This window comes from Brachyhypopomus gauderio, chromosome 1 (genome assembly GCF_052324685.1).
Source record: "Brachyhypopomus gauderio isolate BG-103 chromosome 1, BGAUD_0.2, whole genome shotgun sequence".
NCBI classification, from domain to species: Eukaryota; Metazoa; Chordata; class Actinopteri; order Gymnotiformes; family Hypopomidae; genus Brachyhypopomus; species Brachyhypopomus gauderio.
The window spans coordinates 38,598,446-38,618,445 of NC_135211.1; the positions used below are offsets into that span (position 1 = coordinate 38,598,446).

Genomic DNA, 20,000 nt, shown 5'->3' on the forward strand with positions numbered 1-20,000 from the left:
ACCTTTAATTAAATAACAATTTTTAAACAAATAAATAATAAAAGTGGTCGAATACTGGGGAGACGGTACCATCTCTTTTAATGTGATAAAAAGCGAACTATTTTGAATCATTTCGACCATATGTGTATTTGTATAAATGTGTAACTTAATTAAACTGAAGGTGCAGGAAAATATTAAAATGGACCATGAAAGTGCCGTACAAGTGCTTGAATTCCACCTTGTAAAGATGTATGAACCCTGCAAACATGACTTGGGGCAAACACAGCGGAGCCACCGCGATTGCATAATTTTCGCTGCGGACCATCGCGTCTGCCACGATGCGTCAAGTTGAGCAGCTTTATGGGTGGTGCAGCAGATCGATCTTGTTACCACCAGCCATGACAACTTTTGCTCGACAGCATTTGCAGTAAGTGACTGTTTGGTCCACGTCCGACCTTTAAAACTTCCTTATGTACTTCCTGACAACAGACACGACTCTTTTCTTTGGCAAAAGTTCCTTTGGGGCATCCTCTTTTAACTTCAATGTTCGGGAGAATTTGTGGTTCAAAACGTCCCTCGTTTTCAGCAAGCTAGATTTGCGCTCTGTTGCACTTTAATTGCTCTGTTTACGCAGCAATAAAAAGCATCCCCTGAGAAACAATTAACGACCGTGCTGTGTTCCGTGAAGGTTATTTAAACCGGTGTGGCCGGTATATGAAAAATTCTTATGATAACAAAAATAAACACCGGTTTTTGGTGCAAACCAGTATAATGCCCAACACTAGCTGACGGCCATCTGACTGACTATCAACACCTGTACACACATTTTTCTTATACAGTTGTGGTCAAAAGTTTACATACACTTGTAAAAAACATAATGTTATGGCTGTCTTGAGTTTTCAATAAGTTCTACAACTCTTATTTTTCTGTGATAGAGTGATCGGAACACATACATGTTTGTCACAAAAAACAGTCATAAAATTTGGTTCTTTCATAAATTTATTATGGGTCTGCTGAAAATGTCACCAAATCTGCTGGGTCAAAAATATACATACAGCAACATTAGTATTTGGTTACATGTCCCTTGGCCATTTTCACGGCAACTAGGCGCTTTTGGTAGCCATCCACAAGCTCCTGGCAAGCTTCAGGTCGAATGTTTGACCACTCTTCTTGACAGAATTGGTGCAGTTCAGCTAAATGTGATGGTTTTCTTGCATGAACCTGTTTCTTTAGCACTGTCCACATGTTCTCAATGGGGTTTAAGTCAGGACTTTGGGAAGGCCATTCTAAAACCTTAATTCTAGCCTGGTTTAGCCATTCCTTTACCACTTTTGATGTGTGTTTTGGGTCATTGTCTTGTTGGAACACCCAACTGCGCCCAAGACCCAACCTTCGGGCTGATGGTTTTAAGTTTTCCTGCAGAATTTGGAGGTAATCCTCCTTCTTCATTATCCCATTTACTTTCTGCAAAGAACCAGTTCCACTGGCAGCAAAACATCCCCAGAGCATAATACTACCACCACCATGCTTGACAGTAGGCATGGTGTTCCTGGGATTAAAGGCCTCACCTTTTCTCCTCCAAACATATTGCTGGGTGTTGTGGCCAAACAGCTCAATTTTTGTTTCGTCTGACCAGAGAACTTTCCTCCAGAAGGTTTTATCTTTGTCCATGTGATCAGCAGCAAACTTCAGCCGAGTCTTAAGGTGCCTTTTCTGGAGCAAGGGCTTCTTTCTTGCACGGCAGCCTCTCAGTCCATGGCGATGTAAAACACGCTTGACTGTGGAGACTGACACCTGTGTTCCATCAGCTTCCAAATCCTTGCAGACCTGCTTCTTGGTGATTCTTGGTTGACTCTTGACCATCCTGACCAATCTCCTCTCGGCAGCATGTGATAGCTTGCGTTTTCTTCCTGATCGTGGCAGTGACACAACTGTTCCATGCACTTTGTACTTGCGTATAATTGTCTGCACAGTTGCTCTTGGGACCTGTAGCTGCTTTGAAATGGCTCCAAGTGACTTCCCTGACTTGTTCAAGTCAATAATTCGCTTTTTCAGATCCACACTGAGTTCCTTTGACTTTCCCATTGTAGCTTTTGTAGCTGAGTCTAATCACTGGGTCAAATGAGCCCTATTTAAATGGGCTCATGAGAAGTCAACAGCTGTAGTCAATCAGAATCACTTACAAGAAGTGAAGAGGCCATGACATGAAGCTAATTTGATTGACACAACTCGCTACATCACCAAAATTGACAAATTTTGTTGCTGTATGTATATTTTTGACCCAGCAGATTTGGTGACATTTTCAGCAGACCCATAATAAATTTATGAAAGAACCAAATTTTATGACTGTTTTTTGTGACAAACATGTATGTGTTCCGATCACTCTATCACAGAAAAATAAGAGTTGTAGAACTTATTGAAAACTCAAGACAGCCATAACATTATGTTTTTTACAAGTGTATGTAAACTTTTGACCACAACTGTATTTCACATATTTCTTAATGACACGTAAACTGTGGAGGGAGACCGTTCGTCTGTTAAGACGACCTATTAATATGCATAACTGAAACCCAAAGCCCAGGTGGCGTCTCCGTGACGATGGCGTGAGGGGCGGGTACCTGAGAATGTAGGTAGGACTCCAGCTTGTCCAGGACATCCTGCAGTTTGGCCATGCCGCGGGACGGTAGCTGGCAGAACAGGGTGCCGTCCGAACACAGGTTGGTCACACACACATCTGCGTACGAGCTGTTGACCTGCAGGGATGGAGAAGGAGGACCAGCGTGAAGATTGGGGGGGGGCTCGCCTGCAGGGGGTGGAGAGAGGGGCGGAGCTCACCTGCAGGGGGTTCTCCATGCTCCTGTCCTGCAGGGCCTGAAGGCACGCTGCATTGACGTTGACGTCCGTCTGCTGAGACGTGTCGTACAGCACCAGCAGGGGCGTGGCCTCCCGCTCCACGAACTCGGCCAATAGCGTGCGGCCACTCGCAAACGACTCCAGAGTCTTCAGGACCGCGGGGTCCTCACTGAATGGCTCCAGACCTCAGGAACATTACACGTCATTATCACAGGCACCACCACCCAAAACGTGAAGGACCCAGTCAGCGCTGAGTTTCAGGCGAGGGCTACCTGCTAGTCTTCCACTGGTGGCCTGGAACGGCAGTGTGAGGAACCTCTCCGTCAGCTGAAGAAGCTTCTCCTTGCTCACCACATCTGAGAAGCCATGATCCACACACAACACCTGGACATACCAAGTAACAGGTCCTACTCAAATGTCCTTTAAAGCACTCCATGGTCCGGCAGACACTGCTACACCTCTGCCACACCTCCACACGTACCTGAACACCGTCCGCTGTGACCCCGTGTACCTGGGCGCGGAGCACCACATCATCCTCCGTGGCGACCGCCACCAGCTGACCAACCGTAGGAGAGGGAATGGTACAGCTCACACCGTCACCACAGTAAAATGCCAACATGGCCTTCTCCAGGTTCTCCAGGGCCCGAGAATAACCATCCCCTACATACCTACACACACAAAATATAACCCTCACCTACATACCTACACACACACACACACACACACACAATATAACCCTCACCTACATACCTACACACACACACACACACACACACACACACAATATAACCCTCACCTACATACCTACACACACGCACACATACAATATAACCCTCACCTACATACCCACCCCACACACACAATATAATCCTCACCAACATATCTACAAACCCACACACACCTGACATTCATCAACCACCCCTTAAAGTTGAACTGAAACCATTAGTTAATTCTCCACTAAACGACGCGAGCGCTCACACTGGCCGTCTGCTGCGTGACCTGGTGACACGGCGACTCTTTACCTGAACACCAGGTTGTTGGTACTATTGGCCTCCATCACCAGCACAGACGGAAACTCCTCCTTTGGCTGCGGCAGGGCGGGCACTTGCAGGATGCCGGAGCAGGCGATGAGCAGGGGGCGTGGTTGTGGGCGGGGCTCGGTCTGGCTGTGGGAGGGCAGGGCGTAGAGGATGGCCTTGCTCCGGTTGTGGGGCATGGGGTACTCCACCACACAGATATCAGCCAGCACGGACAGGTCATCAAGAACCTGCTGAGGTAAGTCACACCTGGGGGAAACAGACATTTTAATGAACAAATGAATTAGGAAATGTGTGGCAATGCAGGTGTGGGGGGGGCTCAGGTGTGCGGGGGCTCGGGTGTGCGGGGGCTCAGTCTCACCCGAAGGCCTCCTGGAAGAGGCGTGGCAGGCCGTGCACCCACAGGCCATGGCTGTACTTGCTCAGCAGTTCCTGGAGCTTCTGCTTTATGTCCGGAGGCACCGGGGTCGGAGGGGGCGGAGTGGAGGGCGGGGTCAGCAGCGAGCGATTCAGAGGGGTGGGGCCTGGGAGGGCGGGGCTCAGCTGGGACACGGGGCTCTTTGGCAGAGATGGAGAGACAAGTACAGGACTGGCAGGTTTCAGGGCTGTTGGACTCCGGGTGTTATGGGTAGGAGAAGTTGGGGATTGTGGGATAGAAAGTCTGAGTGTGAGGGGTTTTAGGGGGAGGTTTTGAGGGAACTTCTGGGGTGCCAGCGTAGCGGGGTAGACCAGACGCCCAACTACGTTAGTGCCGCCTGCTTTCTCCACCTGAACGGAAGACAATGACACCACCTTCACAACAGAGGCCTCCCGGGCATGACGGGGTTAATCGGCGTGAGGCTCACGGGGGTGAGAGTGCACGTGTGTCCTCACCGTGCAGACGTGCGTCCAGGTCTCCAGCAGTGCCAGTGCGTGTGAGGACAGCTCCTGGTGGAAGGTGTCCCGGTAAAGCTGCGCTAGCTTGGAGAGCCACACGCCACTGTTGTGGGTTTGGAGGAGCTGTGAGAGGCGGGTCTGGACCAGCGCAAGGTCACCGCTGCCCACTGCCACCTGCACTGCAGCGCCACCTACAGGCAAACCAACAATCAGCACGACAACATGGCACAGCAGCTGGTTGTGTGTGTGTGTGGGGGGGAGGCGTTCGTCACTGTGCGTGCTTTACCTGCACAATTTCTGGACAGATGAGTGGTTCTGTCTTGTGGGAACTTCTTGGGAACAGCGGGGCTCCCAACTGACCTGGGATCAGTGGAGCCAATTACAACAAACACACATGAAGTCCTGCCGCTCTCAGACAGCAGGACCCAGACCAGTCACAAAACACCACTGACTCCACAACTACACTGGCAGCTCCTTCAAGAAGGAGCATCCCAACTGCTAAAATCAACTACAACTACCTTCATGCATTAGTGTTGTAGTCGTAAACTAAACAAGCAAAGAGTTGTGGGAAGAGTTCTGAGTGTTGTGAGGACAGCAAGAAAACTCCCACGTTTGTGATGACTGTGTTCATACTGCTAAAAACCATAATCCAGTATTCCTAAAATGACGGTGTGTCAAATACATCAAAAGCGCTGACGCACTAGCAGACATTACATACATGCGAATGGCCTTATATCTACATACATTCAGTTAGTTTTAATTAGTTTTTAGAGCACGTTTGCTAGTTTTTATTAGTTTTAATTATTTTCTTAAAGCTTAGTTTTAGTTTAGTTTTCATTAGCTCTAGTATTAGTTTTTTTTAGTGGTGGGCCTTTAACGGCGTTCGTTAATTTGATACTCTTATCGGGCGATATAAAAATTATCGCCGTTAATCTATTCTTAAAGTTGGGTTGGGAACTGGGTCAAAATGGGTAAGCAAACTATGATGACTTTCACCTTGATAGTTTAGCTCGGCTGTATTCCTAACCAAATTGCACAGTAGGGGCAAGAACGAGTTTTCAAACCTGTGAATTACAAATTGTACGTGTGTTTACGTATGATTTGGATGGAGCCACGAGGTTGCCAGGTTTGCTTCATGGAAAACTCATTTTTAGGAACGTAAAGTGTTACCGGAGCGGTCGTTTTCTGCATGGTCCTAGCTCTAAATTCGTCGCTATTTAAATATTTCTTTTTAACCGTTAAAACTGCAGAGGACCAAAATCGGCTTTTGAAAAAGTCCCCCCCAAATTACGTCCGTGAGAGTAAATGTACTAAATGTTGGCTTACATTTCAAGTATCATGTTTAGCTGAATAAACATGTTATTGCAGAAGCGCCCCCTAGTGGGCCCACCGGCGGGCCCAGCTCCTTTATGGCCTTATAAAACATATTAAACATTAATGAATCTCCGAACAAAAGCGATAAATTCAAAATTTCCTATGCCATCTAAATGCCTACCGAGTTTCAGCCGTCTACGTGCAGCCGATCGCGAGATATCCGGCTTTGAAGTTGGGGGGGGGTGTCTCCCGACATATCCGTTTAAAAACATATTTATGATGTGAGATGTCTTAATGTTTTGTCACCTCAAAATCGTATACTAATAAGGCTTTAATTTAAGACCTTAACATCGTATATCCATTGTTGTTAAGTACCTTAAAAAGCTTGCTCACCTCACTGCAAAATTGTGCGTAATCCACTTCCTGGATGAGACGCTCCGACAAATCTGCCCCCTAAGCGTCACCGAAGCGTTTTGAAAGCTGATTTGACCTCTTATTACAAAGCTGCAGCAGTTCTGCTTTGATTTGAGTGGTTTTTATTGGTCTGAAGGGGGTAGTGACTTTGAATGACAGGTTTTACAACCTCTCCCCGGCGAGGTGCGAAGGGGAAGGGGGGTGGGCTCACCAATCAGCCTACTGAGACAATCTGGCGCCTTAGAAGTGATTGAAAGATGTTCTAACCAATAGTTTACTTCCTTCTGAAGCGAACCAGCCCTCGTTTGACATGATTGGTCAATTATATTTTTAAATTGAGCCCTCGGAAAGTCGCGGTTCATTTCCAATGTGGGTCCGCTAACATAGCAACATAAGCTAACCTTTGCTAACCTAAGCTCCCCAGAACACACTGTAGGTAACACCGTTTGACGAAACTGACGCAGTCATGGATCATTTTGTTCCTTTTTATTCTGATTGTGGATACTTTTGAACATCACAGAAAATAAAAGGATTACTTTTTATGGAATATATGAGCAATTTTCGGAATTTTCGCCAACCCGGAAGTGGGAATGAACACGGGCTATGACGCGATTCTACGTACTCGTGAGTAAAAATGGATAATTTTTCATAAGCGATTTTGTACAAAATATATAATCTAATACTAAACATTAGATTACAAACAGTATTGGAGCTTTTGAGTGCTGGAGTACTCGGTATCGTGTCGGATGCTACCAGAGTTGGCGACGTATGCTTAGCTTACCCTGTCAAACTATATTGGACATAAATATCATAACGTACTGTTCATATTTGGACATGGAATTTATTCATTGGATTTTTCTGGTCTTTCTGTAATATGTGCTTCGTTGTTGTTTGAAATAGCTCCTCGGTTTCGTGTATGGAATTTGTTAGCATGTTAGCTTGGTTGGCTAAGGGTGTGTACCGGGTGTGTCTCATACTTAGCATATTTGGACACTGGAAAGTTGAACTTGACATACATTTACGGCATTTGGCAGACGCCCTTATCCAGATCAACTTACATTTTTATCTCTCTTTTTTTTTTTTTTTAATACAAGTGAGCAATTGAGGGTTAAGGGCCTTGCTCAGGGGCACCTCAGTCATGGCCTCAGGTCTGGGAATCGAACCCAAGACCCTCTGGTCACAAGACCAGTTCCCTAACCACTAGGCCATGACTGCCCTTGGACAAAGTGGAATAAATTTGCAATGCTTGCATGGATTTGCTCAATTTTTTCTGTGTTATTAGAAAAGACCATAGCGAAATATATTGCAAATTTATAGACAGATTGGAATAACTATGTGAATATTAGTGCTGTCAATTCCAGGTGCCGCGATTAAAAGTCCTCACCAGAATTTTGCTCTGGCTTCCTGGATTGTGTTGATTCCACTAGTTTTACCTGGATTGGTAATTAGAAAATCTAGCAAGCTTGAGCAAAATCCTGGTGAGGACTTTTAATCGCGGCACCTGGAATTGACAGCACTAGTGAATATACATACTGGTCAATTTCAAGTTCAAGCTCAAGTTCAAGTTTTTTTTTGGCCATGTTCTTCTGTAATATAAGCTCTCAAATAAAACAACAATTATGCAAATATAAGCCTAGAGATGAATCAATATGTTGGCCTAACTGTCTTCTTCAGTTTGAGCCCTGAATGATCATTTTCCTATATGTACAACTTGAGATATCTAGTGTTGAAGTGTACTAGCACCATTCGCTCAGAAATGCAGCCATTGGGGTGCCTAGCGTCAAAGGAAGTCATGCGCAGTATAGGGTTTAATGTACAGTATGTAGGCTTACAAATTCATGTTTAACTGAATAAACCGTTGAACATGAGTAGCCTCCATTTTATTGAGCATGTTTTTTTTCTTCAAGTATCAAAGTAAAACAGCTTCCTCAAGCAGTCATTGATGCATTTTGGAAACAGGAGATGAGCCCCTGGTCTAATGCACCCTCTGTATTAAGAAACCCTATCTCAAAAACTGACTTTGTCATTACTTGGGTATGCATATGAGCCATTTTAATATAGATTAATTTCAAGATTTCAGTGAGATTAATCTAGATTTAAAAAATTAATCTATGCCCACCCCTAGTTTTTTTTTAATACTTTGGGTTATTTGTCAGGTGCAGGATTCAAAAAGTTTAAAGTAAATATTGTGTAATAAAAACTCATCAAAAGATATCATTTAAAAAATGCATTCAATTACTGTTGAACAACCAACAGTCCACAAGATAGAAGCCTTAAATTCAAAATGTGTAATATTGCTGCTGAAAATTGCCAGACTAGGACAGACACGAACATAGGAGCGTCATATTTTGGTTGGTGTGAAAAGCCAAACGTTTTGAAGGCAATCGAGTCGTGTTTACATCCAGTCTCAACACATTAACTAGTGCATCCAACCGCTTGTGATTTTTCTGCATATTAACTAACCAGCAACTATTTGATCACTGGTGAAAACGGTCCATTATGGTTCTCCTTCCCAGTGCTACCTAGCCAGGACGGTGCTTCTCTTTCGGCTGACCTACTCAGAGGCGCTAGCTTGTCAAGGTATTGGCAGTTAGCCCTATTGTGGGAGCTTTGATATTCGTGGGGTTTTTCCTCTTGAGAACTACTCCATATATTTTATGCTTTAAATAAAGCCCGTACACTTCACTACACATCAGCAATAAACAGCGCTGGCTCTGACCCCAAGCGACTTTTCAAGATTGTTAATAACCTTCTGCGTCCCTCATCATTGTCCCCTTCCCCCACAACTGATCGGTGCAATGAATTTCTTAATTTCTTTAATCAGAAAGTGTCCCTTATTTATCAGGATTTGTTGAAGCACCAGTCACACAATTCCTCTCTCTCCTCTTCCTCCTTGACTACTACCCTGCCCCCTCCTCAGTCTCTCTCCTCCTTTTCAATAGTTAACTCTGATCTTATAGCCAGACATCTCACCAGCGCCAAGTCAACTACCTCAATCCTGGATCCTGTCCCTACATTTCTGCTCAAACAGGGCGTCTCTTCACTTGCTCCCTCTATCTGTCATATAGTTAATCTCTCTCTCACCTCTGGACACATTCCTGTAGAGTTAAAAACATCTGCCATAACCCCAGTTATCAAAACACAGAATTTGGACACTAAAATTTTAGGCATTTATAGACCGATATCAAACCTCCCATTTCTATAAAAAATTCTAGAACGTGTTGTTGCCTCCCAGTTACTCCAGTTCATGTCTTCTAATGATCTCTTCGAGATCTTTCAGTCTGGTTTCCGTGCTCAGCATAGCACAGACATCACTCATTTACGTACTTAATGATCTTCTTCTTTCTTCTGACAAGGGCTACGCATCCATTCTTCTACTCCTTGATCTTACTGCTGCCTTTGACACTGTTAATCATACAACTCTCCTTTCATGGCTTGGTGATTTAGGTCTCTCTGGTACAGTCCTCTCCTGGTTCACTTCCTATTTATCGACCCCTTCAGTCTGTTCAGAATGCTGCTGCTCGTGTTTTATCTCAAACCAGAAAATACGAGCATATAACACCAGTATTAGAACGTCTCCACTGGCTCCCTGTACACCTGCATATCCAGTATAAACTCCTAGTGCTTACATTTAAAACACTCGCTGGTGCGGCACCCTTATATCTGGCCAACCTCCTCCACCATTATGTCCCACCACGTAGTCTGCGTTCCTCTGACACCGGTCTCCTTGTTGTTCCTAGGTATAAGTTAAGCACTATGGGGGGTCGATCATTCAGTGTGGCTGCCCCAACACTTTGGAACTCTCTCCCGCCATCACTCCATCTCTCTTCATCTCTCAATTCATTCAAAACACAGCTAAAACCTCACCTGTTTTCTCAATATTTTCACCTAAACTCTTCATCCTAGCCCGGCTTCAATTTATTTAATCTGTTTGTATTGGTGTTGCCTGTTTTGTATTTTTTGTATTGTTTGTTAGTTTGCGTATTTTGGTTTTTGCATCTGGAAAGCGTCCTTGAGCATCTTGAAAGGCGCTATACAAATGGAACTTATTATTATTATCACCTGTTTCCACTAAAAGACATGTAGTCTTTCTCATAGTCATATTAAAAAACCCCATACAGGACTCGTCGTTTTCTCCCAACTTTAGTTGTCGTAATTTTGCAGGCTAGCATGGCGAGCAGGAGCTCTAAACAAGAGACGTGACGGACCATGAAGTGTCGTACGCTTCTGCCAGCTAATATAAAACTTCTAGTCCACAAGACTTACAAATGAATTGACAAAAACGAAGGGTATCCTATCTAATTTCAGAACGTTTTAGTTTTCTAAACAGAAGAACTCATCACAGAGAACGAAACTGGATGAGAGGGAGAGAGGATGTCAGACAGCCCTTTAGACCCTGGAGTCGAGAAGAAAAACGTTTAACTCATGCTTGCATATTCAGCAGGGCGACACTAACCCTGTGGGCTTTTTGACCTGGGGGCCGCGACTTGTGCTGGTGGGCAGGCTGGTGCGCTGGTCTCCGTGAAAACCAGAACGCAAGGCCTGCATGGGATGGGTCATGTGACTGGGCTGCCGCAATGATGAGCGGGGCTTAGCTTCACAAACACCAGAACACAAATACAAACACCATCAACGACAAACACCAGAACACAAACATCATTAACAAACACCAGAACACAAACATCATTAACAAACACCAGAACACAAACATCATTAACAAACACCAGAGCATCGTTTAAAACACCAGATCACCAGACCACTGTGTGTTTTACCACTGTGTGTGAAGAGAGAAGGGGGTCTGGCTCGCATGTGGCACGTCAGGACGTGGGAGGAGCTCGTCCTGCAGTTTGGAGTCTTCTTTGAGCTCTTCTGACGGGACACCAGTTCAGCGATGTGTGCAGTGTCCTCACACACAGCCGCAAAACACACCACCTACCAAATACATCACAACACTATGTTACACAAAACAACCCAACACACACCACCTACCAAACACATCACAACACTATGTTACACAAACGCCCCAGCACACACCTACCAAACAAACCCACACAACACTGTTACACAAAACAACCCTACACACACCACCTACCAAACAAACCACACAACTCTACATTACACAAACGACACATCACACACCTACCAAACAAAACCACAACACTACATTACACACACACACCACCTACCAAACAAACCACACAACACTACGTTATACACAAACGACCCAACACACACTTACCAAACAAAACCACAACACTACATTACACACAAACAACCCAACACACACAAACCACCTACCAAACAAAACCACAACACTACATTACACACAAACAACCCAACACACACACCACCTACCAAACAAAACCACAACACTACATTACACACAAACAACCCAACACACACACACACACACACACCACCTACCAAACAAAACCACACACCACGAATTTTGAAAATGCACGACATTTGGATGGACAACTAACAGAAGGCCTATAAAGTCCCATCTTCACATGTTCAACCCTAAATGCCCCAAACACTTCGTGTCGGTGTAAAGACTCACCTCCCCGCCGCGGCTCCGCTCCAGGCGCACCACGCCCGGGATGCTGCGCAGGAAGCCCTCCAGGCTGGGGTGGCCCAGCTCCCGGTGCGGGATCGCCTCCCCGGTGAAGGCGCGGTAGTCCGCCGCCAGCCGCGCCAGGGCCACGCCGCTCTTGCTGCTCTGCAGCACGGCTCGCAGCACCTTCTTCAGCAGCTCCGCGTCCGCCATCCCGCTCGCGCCGCCTCGGCAAAACCACACAAACCGCGTGAAAAACCGTTACACGCGCGTGACGGAAAAGAGCGGGAATCCGCGTGGAAAACGTTACACGCGCGTGACGGAAAAGAGCGGGAATCCGCGTGAAAAACGTTACACGCGCGTGACGGGAAAAGAGCGGGAATCCGAGTGAAAAAATCGCGTGAAAAGAGCGGGAATCCGCCCACGTCGGCGCGTGAGCTAGCTAACCCAGCTAACGCTAGTCCGCTAGCCAACAGCTAACAGCGACTTTAGATTACATAAAATACCAAATTAAGCGTGTACACTATTATTTAATTAAATGTTATATAATGTACACTCGGGTTTTGTTCGTGGCGACGTGTATATTTGTCTGAAAACACCAACTGGGCCACACAAGGTCTTAAACGCTTCACCTCACTTCAGTTAAATTTACCTCAAACTCGGTCGCTCAGGCGCGCTCCGCGCTGACGTCATTACCAAGGTTAAAGGTGAAGGTCAGACACACCGGACCAATATAATAAACCAGATTAAACTGGGAAAGGAGCTGCACTACCAAACACAGTCCTGTATTCAGTTTACTTTATAAATATATGAGTGCTTTATAAATAAAATTGAGTTGAGTTGAGTTTAAGGGCTCAATTAAAACGATTTTTTAAAGCGGTTTCATAACGAAGTATGCGTGTGACACAAAACCAAACAGACAAAACAATACAGAACAAATAAAAATAAATTCGCTTCACATTCTTGCTGTACAGACGCATTAAAGTACACGTACGTTATATGTAGGCTATTATATTATTTTCAAGTAATATGCCAGCAGATATTTTAAGGAACTAATTAACTGAAACACATAGTAGCTACTAAATTATATCATCAAAGTTTCAAGTCAGTACGTTTTTTATTGTCATTTCAGCTATATATATACACTGAACCACAATAACGTCCCTCCATGGCCAAGCTGCAACACGAAACAAAATTGTATGTGTGTATAATAAATATAAAATTCCGACCAGTGCGCGACAGTGAGTGGATGTGCTAACTATATTTACTTATATATCATACTGGGGTATTTTAACAGATGCTTGTGGTTTTCAGCAGGTACTGGGCTAACATCCTGGACACTGATTTACGTACACATTGTTAATTTACTGTGACCAACATATCAACCAAAATTACAAATCTGACTGTAGTTTGGATGACTTGTGAATGCAAGGTAGAAAGGTAACACAGGTAAAACTGTGAGGCATCACCTTAGTTATTAGCTGTCTCTACTATTGCATGATGGATATTGTAGTCAATTTTCTGATATTTCTGTGGCAAAAAATGCCAAGAGCAAGTCACAGTCTCTCTAATCCCATTGGTCCAGGAGTATTTTATTGCAAAGCTTGAACTCTACCTAAAAAAACATCACCACCTAAGCCAATGTACTGCAAATAAGTGCAATCATCTGACAAACCTAAATGTCCCACCAACTTTAATTATCACAGACATCAGTTTCAAAATGCCAAAAGTCCAACGTGATTTGGTCCATATTGTGGCCTCTGTGCTCTCGCTCACTGACACAGGCCTGGTGGTGTATACAGGGGTCATTAGTGGGGGTGATAGGGTATCTAGAGAGTCCCCAGCTCTTTTTTCCATATGACCCCCACTGAAAACAATGAAAATCCTACGAGTTCTTATTGTGGGATGCTGGGATCTGGAATATCGATCACTGATCTGATTGGTGGGCCTGCTGCCTCGGTGTGTGACGTCATAACCCAGGCCAGCGCGAGCGGATCCAGGATGTCACGCTGCCGCTTCCTGAGACGAATGAGTTCTGGGTTCTTCAGTAGCGTGTAGAAAAGAAGCCAGCGAGTGCGAATCCTGCCCCCTGCTGGACAGTCTGAGGAACAGCAGAGAAAAAGAGAGATGTAATCTGGTCTAATTAAATGTGTGTTTCTGCGTGTGTGTGGTCACTGACCTGTGTTGTGTGTGTGTGTGTGTGTGTTGTGTGTGTGTGTGTGTGTGTGTGTGTGTGTGTGTGTGTGTGGTCAATGACCTGTGTTTTGTGTGTGTGTGTGTGTGTGTGGTCACTGACCTGTGTGTTGTGTTGTGTGTGTGTGTGTGTGTGGTCAATGACCTGTGTGTTGTGTGTGTGCGTGTGTGTGTGTGTGGTCACTGACCTGTGTTGTCAAACTGTGAATACGTATTCACAGGTTCTCGTCTCTCCACAATCTGTTTAAGCAGCAAGTGGCAGAAACAGACCATAACTGGGTTGCTATGGTAATGATCCGCTGTTATCATTCCTATCCATGTCACGTAACCTACAGAATGAACGAATGAACAAACAAACGAATGAATGAACAAATGAATGAATGAATGAATGAATGCAATCAATCAGTGGATGCTGCAGTGGATGAATTCTGCTGAAACATTTTGTCTAACTTATTTTCTAAAAGTATACTTGGGTCATAACCTTTTTTTTGTTAATAAGACTAAGAGAATAATGTGAATCATTTCACTCATGAAAGCTGTGACTCTCCTCCATTATGGATTTGTTCATGATCACTTTCACCACTGAGCCTTAACTTCAGTCTTAACGTTACAATGTAGGTAATAAAACTGGTCTCAGATCAGTCTAAAAGAGCAGCTTTTAGCCATCTAATTTGACCTGGATCCATGGGTTCGTAGCCCCGTTGCATGATGGTCCGGTCGATGCGTGACACCAGCCAGGTACCCACAATGCAGCTGCTGACCAGACGCAAGATGCAGTTGCTGAGACCCATAATGGCGTTGTAGAAGAAGAAGAAATAGTTGAAGCTGTGGAAAGCTTTTCTGCAGGAGACAGAATATATTTTATATATTTAAATCTGTTCTGTCTCCGGTGTACAGTCACACCGTTGCTGACAGACACGTGAGCGGCTGGGCTGTACAGTCACACCGTCGCTGACAGACACGTGAGCGGCTGGGCTGTACAGTCACACCGTCGCTGACAGACACGTGAGCGGCTGGGCTGTACAGTCACACCGTCGCTGACAGACACGTGAGCGGCTGGGCTGTACAGTCACACCGTCGCTGACAGACATGTGAGCGGCTGGGCTGTACAGTCACACCGTTGCTGACAGACACGTGAGCGGCTGGGCTGTAGAGTCACACCATTGGTCACCTGTTGTTGAGGGCCAGCGGCTTCTGCTTGTCCTCCGGGGAGAGTTTGTCCTGCAGGAAGAAGATCTGAACCAACACAATCTGCACCACCACTACCGCAACCACAAAGAAGATGGTCAGCCTGTGGACACAGAGTTGAGAGTAGAGTTCAGATCAGCTCTCCTGCTACCAAAGTCACACTGAGAGCAGGTCCAAGAGCAGAGATTGGGGTACATATGGGTGGGGAGGGTAACCCAGACTCACAGTAGGATGGCCAGCTTGGAGAACCAGGGGAGGAACCCTCCTTTCTGGATGGGCAGCACCACCAAATACACAAACAGGAGTGCAAACATGAACTGGACAAAGTGCATGATCAGGTACCCTGCAGTGGGGAGACACAGACCCTCAACACACCGACACCACTCACACACATCAGGTACCCTGCAGTGGGGAGACACAGACCCTCAACACACCGACACCACTCACACACATCAGGTACCCTGCAGTGGGGAGACACAGACCCTCAACACACCGACACCACTCACACACATCAGGTACCCTGCAGTGGTGAGACACAGACACTCAACACACCGACACCACTCACACACATCAGGTACCCTGCAGTGGGGAGACACAGACCCTCAACACACCGACACCACTCACACACATCAGGTACCCTGCAGTGGTGAGACACAGACCCTCAACACACCGACACCACTCACACACATCAGGTACCCTGCAGTGGTGAGACACAGACACTCAACACACCGACACCACTCACACACATCAGGTACCCTGCAGTGGTCAGACACAGACACTCAACACACCGACACCACTCACACACATCAGGGAAACAACCAACACATCCATCAGTCTTTATATCACATCCACTAATTTTACCTGGATTGCACTAATGAGAAAATCCAGCAAGCTTGAGCAAAATCCTGGTGAGGACTTTTACCTTCTGAACCTGGAATGTGCACCTCTGTTAAGGATATTAATACTGGCTAGTGTTAATTAATGCATAGGCAGTTCAGTAAAAAATCCACCTGTACACTACAGTGTTAAACTGAATTATCTGTAGCATGCTTGCACTACAGTAGTGCCATGGTCATGACTAGAGGGGCTGATAATTACACCGAGTTCAGTCACCAGGGACTGGGACCAGGGAAACGTCACCCTGTCGCTGCTGAAGCGCACGGATTCGTCCGTGTTGCAGTGCTCACTCTGGACACTAGATGGCGCCTCAAAACTGTATAATGATTGTAAACTGTACTCGAGCAGTTAGAGAGGAACACGTCCTGCATTTCAAAGTCCTTCCTCTCTTCTGGAGACTACAGCATCTCCAGTTTAGCTATTTATCAAATTAACTCTGGGAGATTTCGTTTTTTTTACAGTAGGCAGGAAGAAACATATCTTTGCAACTTAAAAATAAAAACTTGTGTTGAATTCTGGGAGATTTGTGGAAGACTAGGAAACCACACTGGTGAATGAACAAGAAAAGAGGCCTTAACTCAGCCACGGGCTGCGAAGTCTTGTGATGGATTGTTGATTTAGACAGCACACACTCTGACTGCATATGAGATTAAGAAACGCTCACTCACCCCACAGTGTAAATGCGATTTGCCAGCCAGAATATCTCGTTATGGCGGCCTGCAGGAGCAGAGATCATTCAATTATAATTCATTAGCAGTTAGAACATTTCTTAAACATTTTTCTAGTTTTCAGTGAAATTAACACATATTTTATTCCTGCTACACACTCTCACCACACTAATAGCAGAGCTTGGTTTATGAAACCTCTCAGGTAGGAAGTTTCTCTCCCCTGACCACAAGCGTCTAATGTGCTTCCTGTCAAAAGCACCAATAACAGCAACTGTTAGTCAGAGCCTAAATGTCTCAGTAAGTTGATCATTTCAGCTGTTCTAAGAAAGAAAGAGTTAGTTGCACACCTGTAGCAGGCCAACACGTGAAACGTGTAGGTTACGGACGTCAGAGATGTCAGTGGTATTGTGACAAGCCAGGTCTCTGAGCAACAAACAAACACTTGTTTACAAATGAAGAAACAACATCACATTTAGAGCATTATAGGCACATTTCAGCATTACAATTCAAAACATTCAAAACAGGAGAAAAACATGACAAGAAAAGCAAAGAAAAAAGAGACATTTACAGTCAGAGAGACAGATGGACAAAGAGTCAGACAAAGACAGACAGAGAGACAGACAGGCAGAGGGACAGACAGAGAGTCAAACATACAGAAAGTCATACAGGCAGGCAGAGAGTCAAACATACAGAGAGACAGAAAGGCAGAAAATCAGACAGAGAGTCAGACATACAGAGATACAGACAGGCAGAGAGTTACACAGAGAGTCAGACAGACAGACAGATAGTGAGGGAGATATAAATGTGTCTCACTCTTTGCCACATGGCCAAATTCGTCCAGGTAGGGCAGGACCTTGGCAAACAGGTTATTAGTGTCATTAGAGGACTGAACCAGCTGCTCCAGAGAACTGGACAGAGACTCCAGCTCACTGAACACATAACCACTGAGACCATAGTCCCCTAGAGTCATCTGTAGAACACACACACACACACACACACACACACACACACACACACACACACACACACACACACACACACACACACACACACCACACACGCATACACCAGCTCACTGAACACATAACCACTGAGACCATAGTCCCTTAGAGTCATCTGTAGAACACATACACACACACACACCGTGTAGAGTCCGATGAGGGAGATAACTGCTGTGCCGATCATCCTGTTTGGGAATTTGAAATAAGGATCCCAGTCGTATATCTTCATCCTGAACCAACTCTTCCTCACTGACCTGGAGTGATGTACAGGGGTCAGAATTTGTGTGTGTGTGTGTGTGTGTGTGTGTGTGTGTGTGTGTGTGTGTGTGTGTGTGTGTGTGTGTGTGTGTGTGTGTGTGTGTGTATGTGTGTGTGTGTGTGTGTGTGTGTGTGTGTGTGTGTGTCAGGGGTGGAAAGTAACTAATTTCATTTACTCAAATTACTGTAATTGAGTACTTTTTATGAGTAATTTGTAATTTTCTGAGTAGTTTTTGAAATAAGTAATTTTTACTTTTACTTGAGTAAATTTTGACCCAAGTAGTTTTACTTCACTACATTTGAATGCCCTCACATTACTGAGTAAAAAATATTGATTGATTTTCTCATAATCAGGTCGTAATCTGGTGCACTTTTTTCCAAAAGGATGAGATTGTTCTATCTTTAAATCTTCTATCTATCAGGTTCTGTGGGATCCTGTGGACATTTTATTGTGAAAAGTGGAATCCTGTGGGCACTGTATTTTGAATAGTTGGATCCTGTAAGCGTTTTAAATAGTGGAATCCTGTGCGCATTTTGTTTTATTTTGAGATGTGGGATCCTGTGGTCATTTTATATTTTATTTTGAGTTGTGGCAAACTGTGGGCATTTTATTGTGAATAGTGGGATCCGGTGGGCACTGTATTTTGAATAGTTGGATCCTGTGAGCACTTACTTTTGAATTGTGGGATCCTATGAGCATTTTTAAATTTTTGATGTGGGATCCTGTGGGCATTTTATTGTGAGTAGTGGAATCCTGTTGCATTTTAGTTTGATTTTTGGCATCTTGTGGGCACTTAATTTTGTGTGCATTTTGTTTTTTGAATAATTTGTAATTTAAACTTCTTTATTCTTATAGTGTTGTCCGCACTTTATTGTGGTACAGGTTGTGACTGTCCTTGTGCTGTGAGGATGTATGTTCCTGAGCCCAGCTGATCTTTTTGCAAGTGTGGATGTGCACTTAAATACACTTTGAAATCGATTAAAACAACTTGTGTTGAATTTGGTTCATGATTCATACATGCATTAAATAACTGAAAGTAACTAAGTAACTTTTACTCAAATTACATTTTAAATGAAGTAATTTTGTACTTTTACTCGAGTAAATTTTGAGATGGGTAATTTTACTTTTACTCTGAGTAGAGTTTATGCAAAGTAATGATACTTTTACTCAATTACAATTTTTCAGTACTCTTTCCACCTCTGGTGTGTGTGTATATGTGTGTGTGTGTGTGTGTCCTTACTGTTCAGGAGGTTGTTTCAGCAGTGTTTGTACATATTGGAACTGATGAGACTGAACAAGTGTTTCCTCTTTCACTTGAAGCTAGAGAACACACACACACACACACACACACACACACACACACACACACACACACACACACACACACACACACACCACACACACACACACACACACACACACACACACACACACACACACACACACACACACACACATCAATCTTCATCAATATTCATAACCAATTTAACTAACTGGTACCCATCAGCCCCCACACCCATTTAAAATTTTACCCATCAACCCCCACCTCCAGTTTAAGTGGTACCAGTCACTACCAATCAGTCCTTGTGTTACAGTAGAGAAACAGCAGATTTGGAAGTGCTGACGTAATCTAGCATTACGGGATTATGTGCTCTGTAAACATTACGGGATTATGTGCTCTGTAAACATTACAGGATTATGCGCTCTGTAAACATTACAGGATTATGAGCTCTTTATGTGAGTTACTGTTTTGAGTTGTGTATTGTG

The 20,000-nt window shown here is 44.6% G+C and overlaps 2 protein-coding genes across 2 annotated transcripts in view; both read right to left on the minus strand.

The window, feature by feature from the left end:
- The window catches only part of tdrd7a (tudor domain containing 7 a), a 20,476-nt gene extending 7,780 nt beyond the window's left edge, over positions 1 to 12,696 (minus strand). Inside the window, exons 1-11 of the mRNA XM_077013239.1 lie at positions 12,034 to 12,696; positions 11,246 to 11,405; positions 10,930 to 11,068; positions 5,032 to 5,105; positions 4,743 to 4,936; positions 4,231 to 4,637; positions 3,855 to 4,118; positions 3,314 to 3,500; positions 3,105 to 3,216; positions 2,815 to 3,017; positions 2,598 to 2,732 (exon numbers count right to left, since the gene is read on the minus strand). Coding sequence (XP_076869354.1) covers positions 2,598 to 2,732; positions 2,815 to 3,017; positions 3,105 to 3,216; positions 3,314 to 3,500; positions 3,855 to 4,118; positions 4,231 to 4,637; positions 4,743 to 4,936; positions 5,032 to 5,105; positions 10,930 to 11,068; positions 11,246 to 11,405; positions 12,034 to 12,240 — 2,082 coding nt within the window. The 5' untranslated portion in view covers positions 12,241 to 12,696. The remainder of the gene's footprint in view (positions 1 to 2,597; positions 2,733 to 2,814; positions 3,018 to 3,104; positions 3,217 to 3,313; positions 3,501 to 3,854; positions 4,119 to 4,230; positions 4,638 to 4,742; positions 4,937 to 5,031; positions 5,106 to 10,929; positions 11,069 to 11,245; positions 11,406 to 12,033) is intronic.
- Positions 12,697 to 13,201: 505 nt separating this feature from the next.
- Positions 13,202 to 20,000, minus strand: part of stra6l (STRA6-like) — a 9,085-nt gene continuing 2,286 nt past the window's right edge. The window contains exons 6-16 of the mRNA XM_077013253.1: positions 19,474 to 19,553; positions 18,117 to 18,228; positions 17,787 to 17,943; positions 17,321 to 17,396; positions 17,138 to 17,219; positions 16,974 to 17,022; positions 15,634 to 15,751; positions 15,392 to 15,511; positions 14,897 to 15,060; positions 14,409 to 14,549; positions 13,202 to 14,128 (exon numbers count right to left, since the gene is read on the minus strand). Of these exons, the coding sequence (XP_076869368.1) occupies positions 13,923 to 14,128; positions 14,409 to 14,549; positions 14,897 to 15,060; positions 15,392 to 15,511; positions 15,634 to 15,751; positions 16,974 to 17,022; positions 17,138 to 17,219; positions 17,321 to 17,396; positions 17,787 to 17,943; positions 18,117 to 18,228; positions 19,474 to 19,553 (1,305 nt within the window). The 3' untranslated portion in view covers positions 13,202 to 13,922. The remainder of the gene's footprint in view (positions 14,129 to 14,408; positions 14,550 to 14,896; positions 15,061 to 15,391; positions 15,512 to 15,633; positions 15,752 to 16,973; positions 17,023 to 17,137; positions 17,220 to 17,320; positions 17,397 to 17,786; positions 17,944 to 18,116; positions 18,229 to 19,473; positions 19,554 to 20,000) is intronic.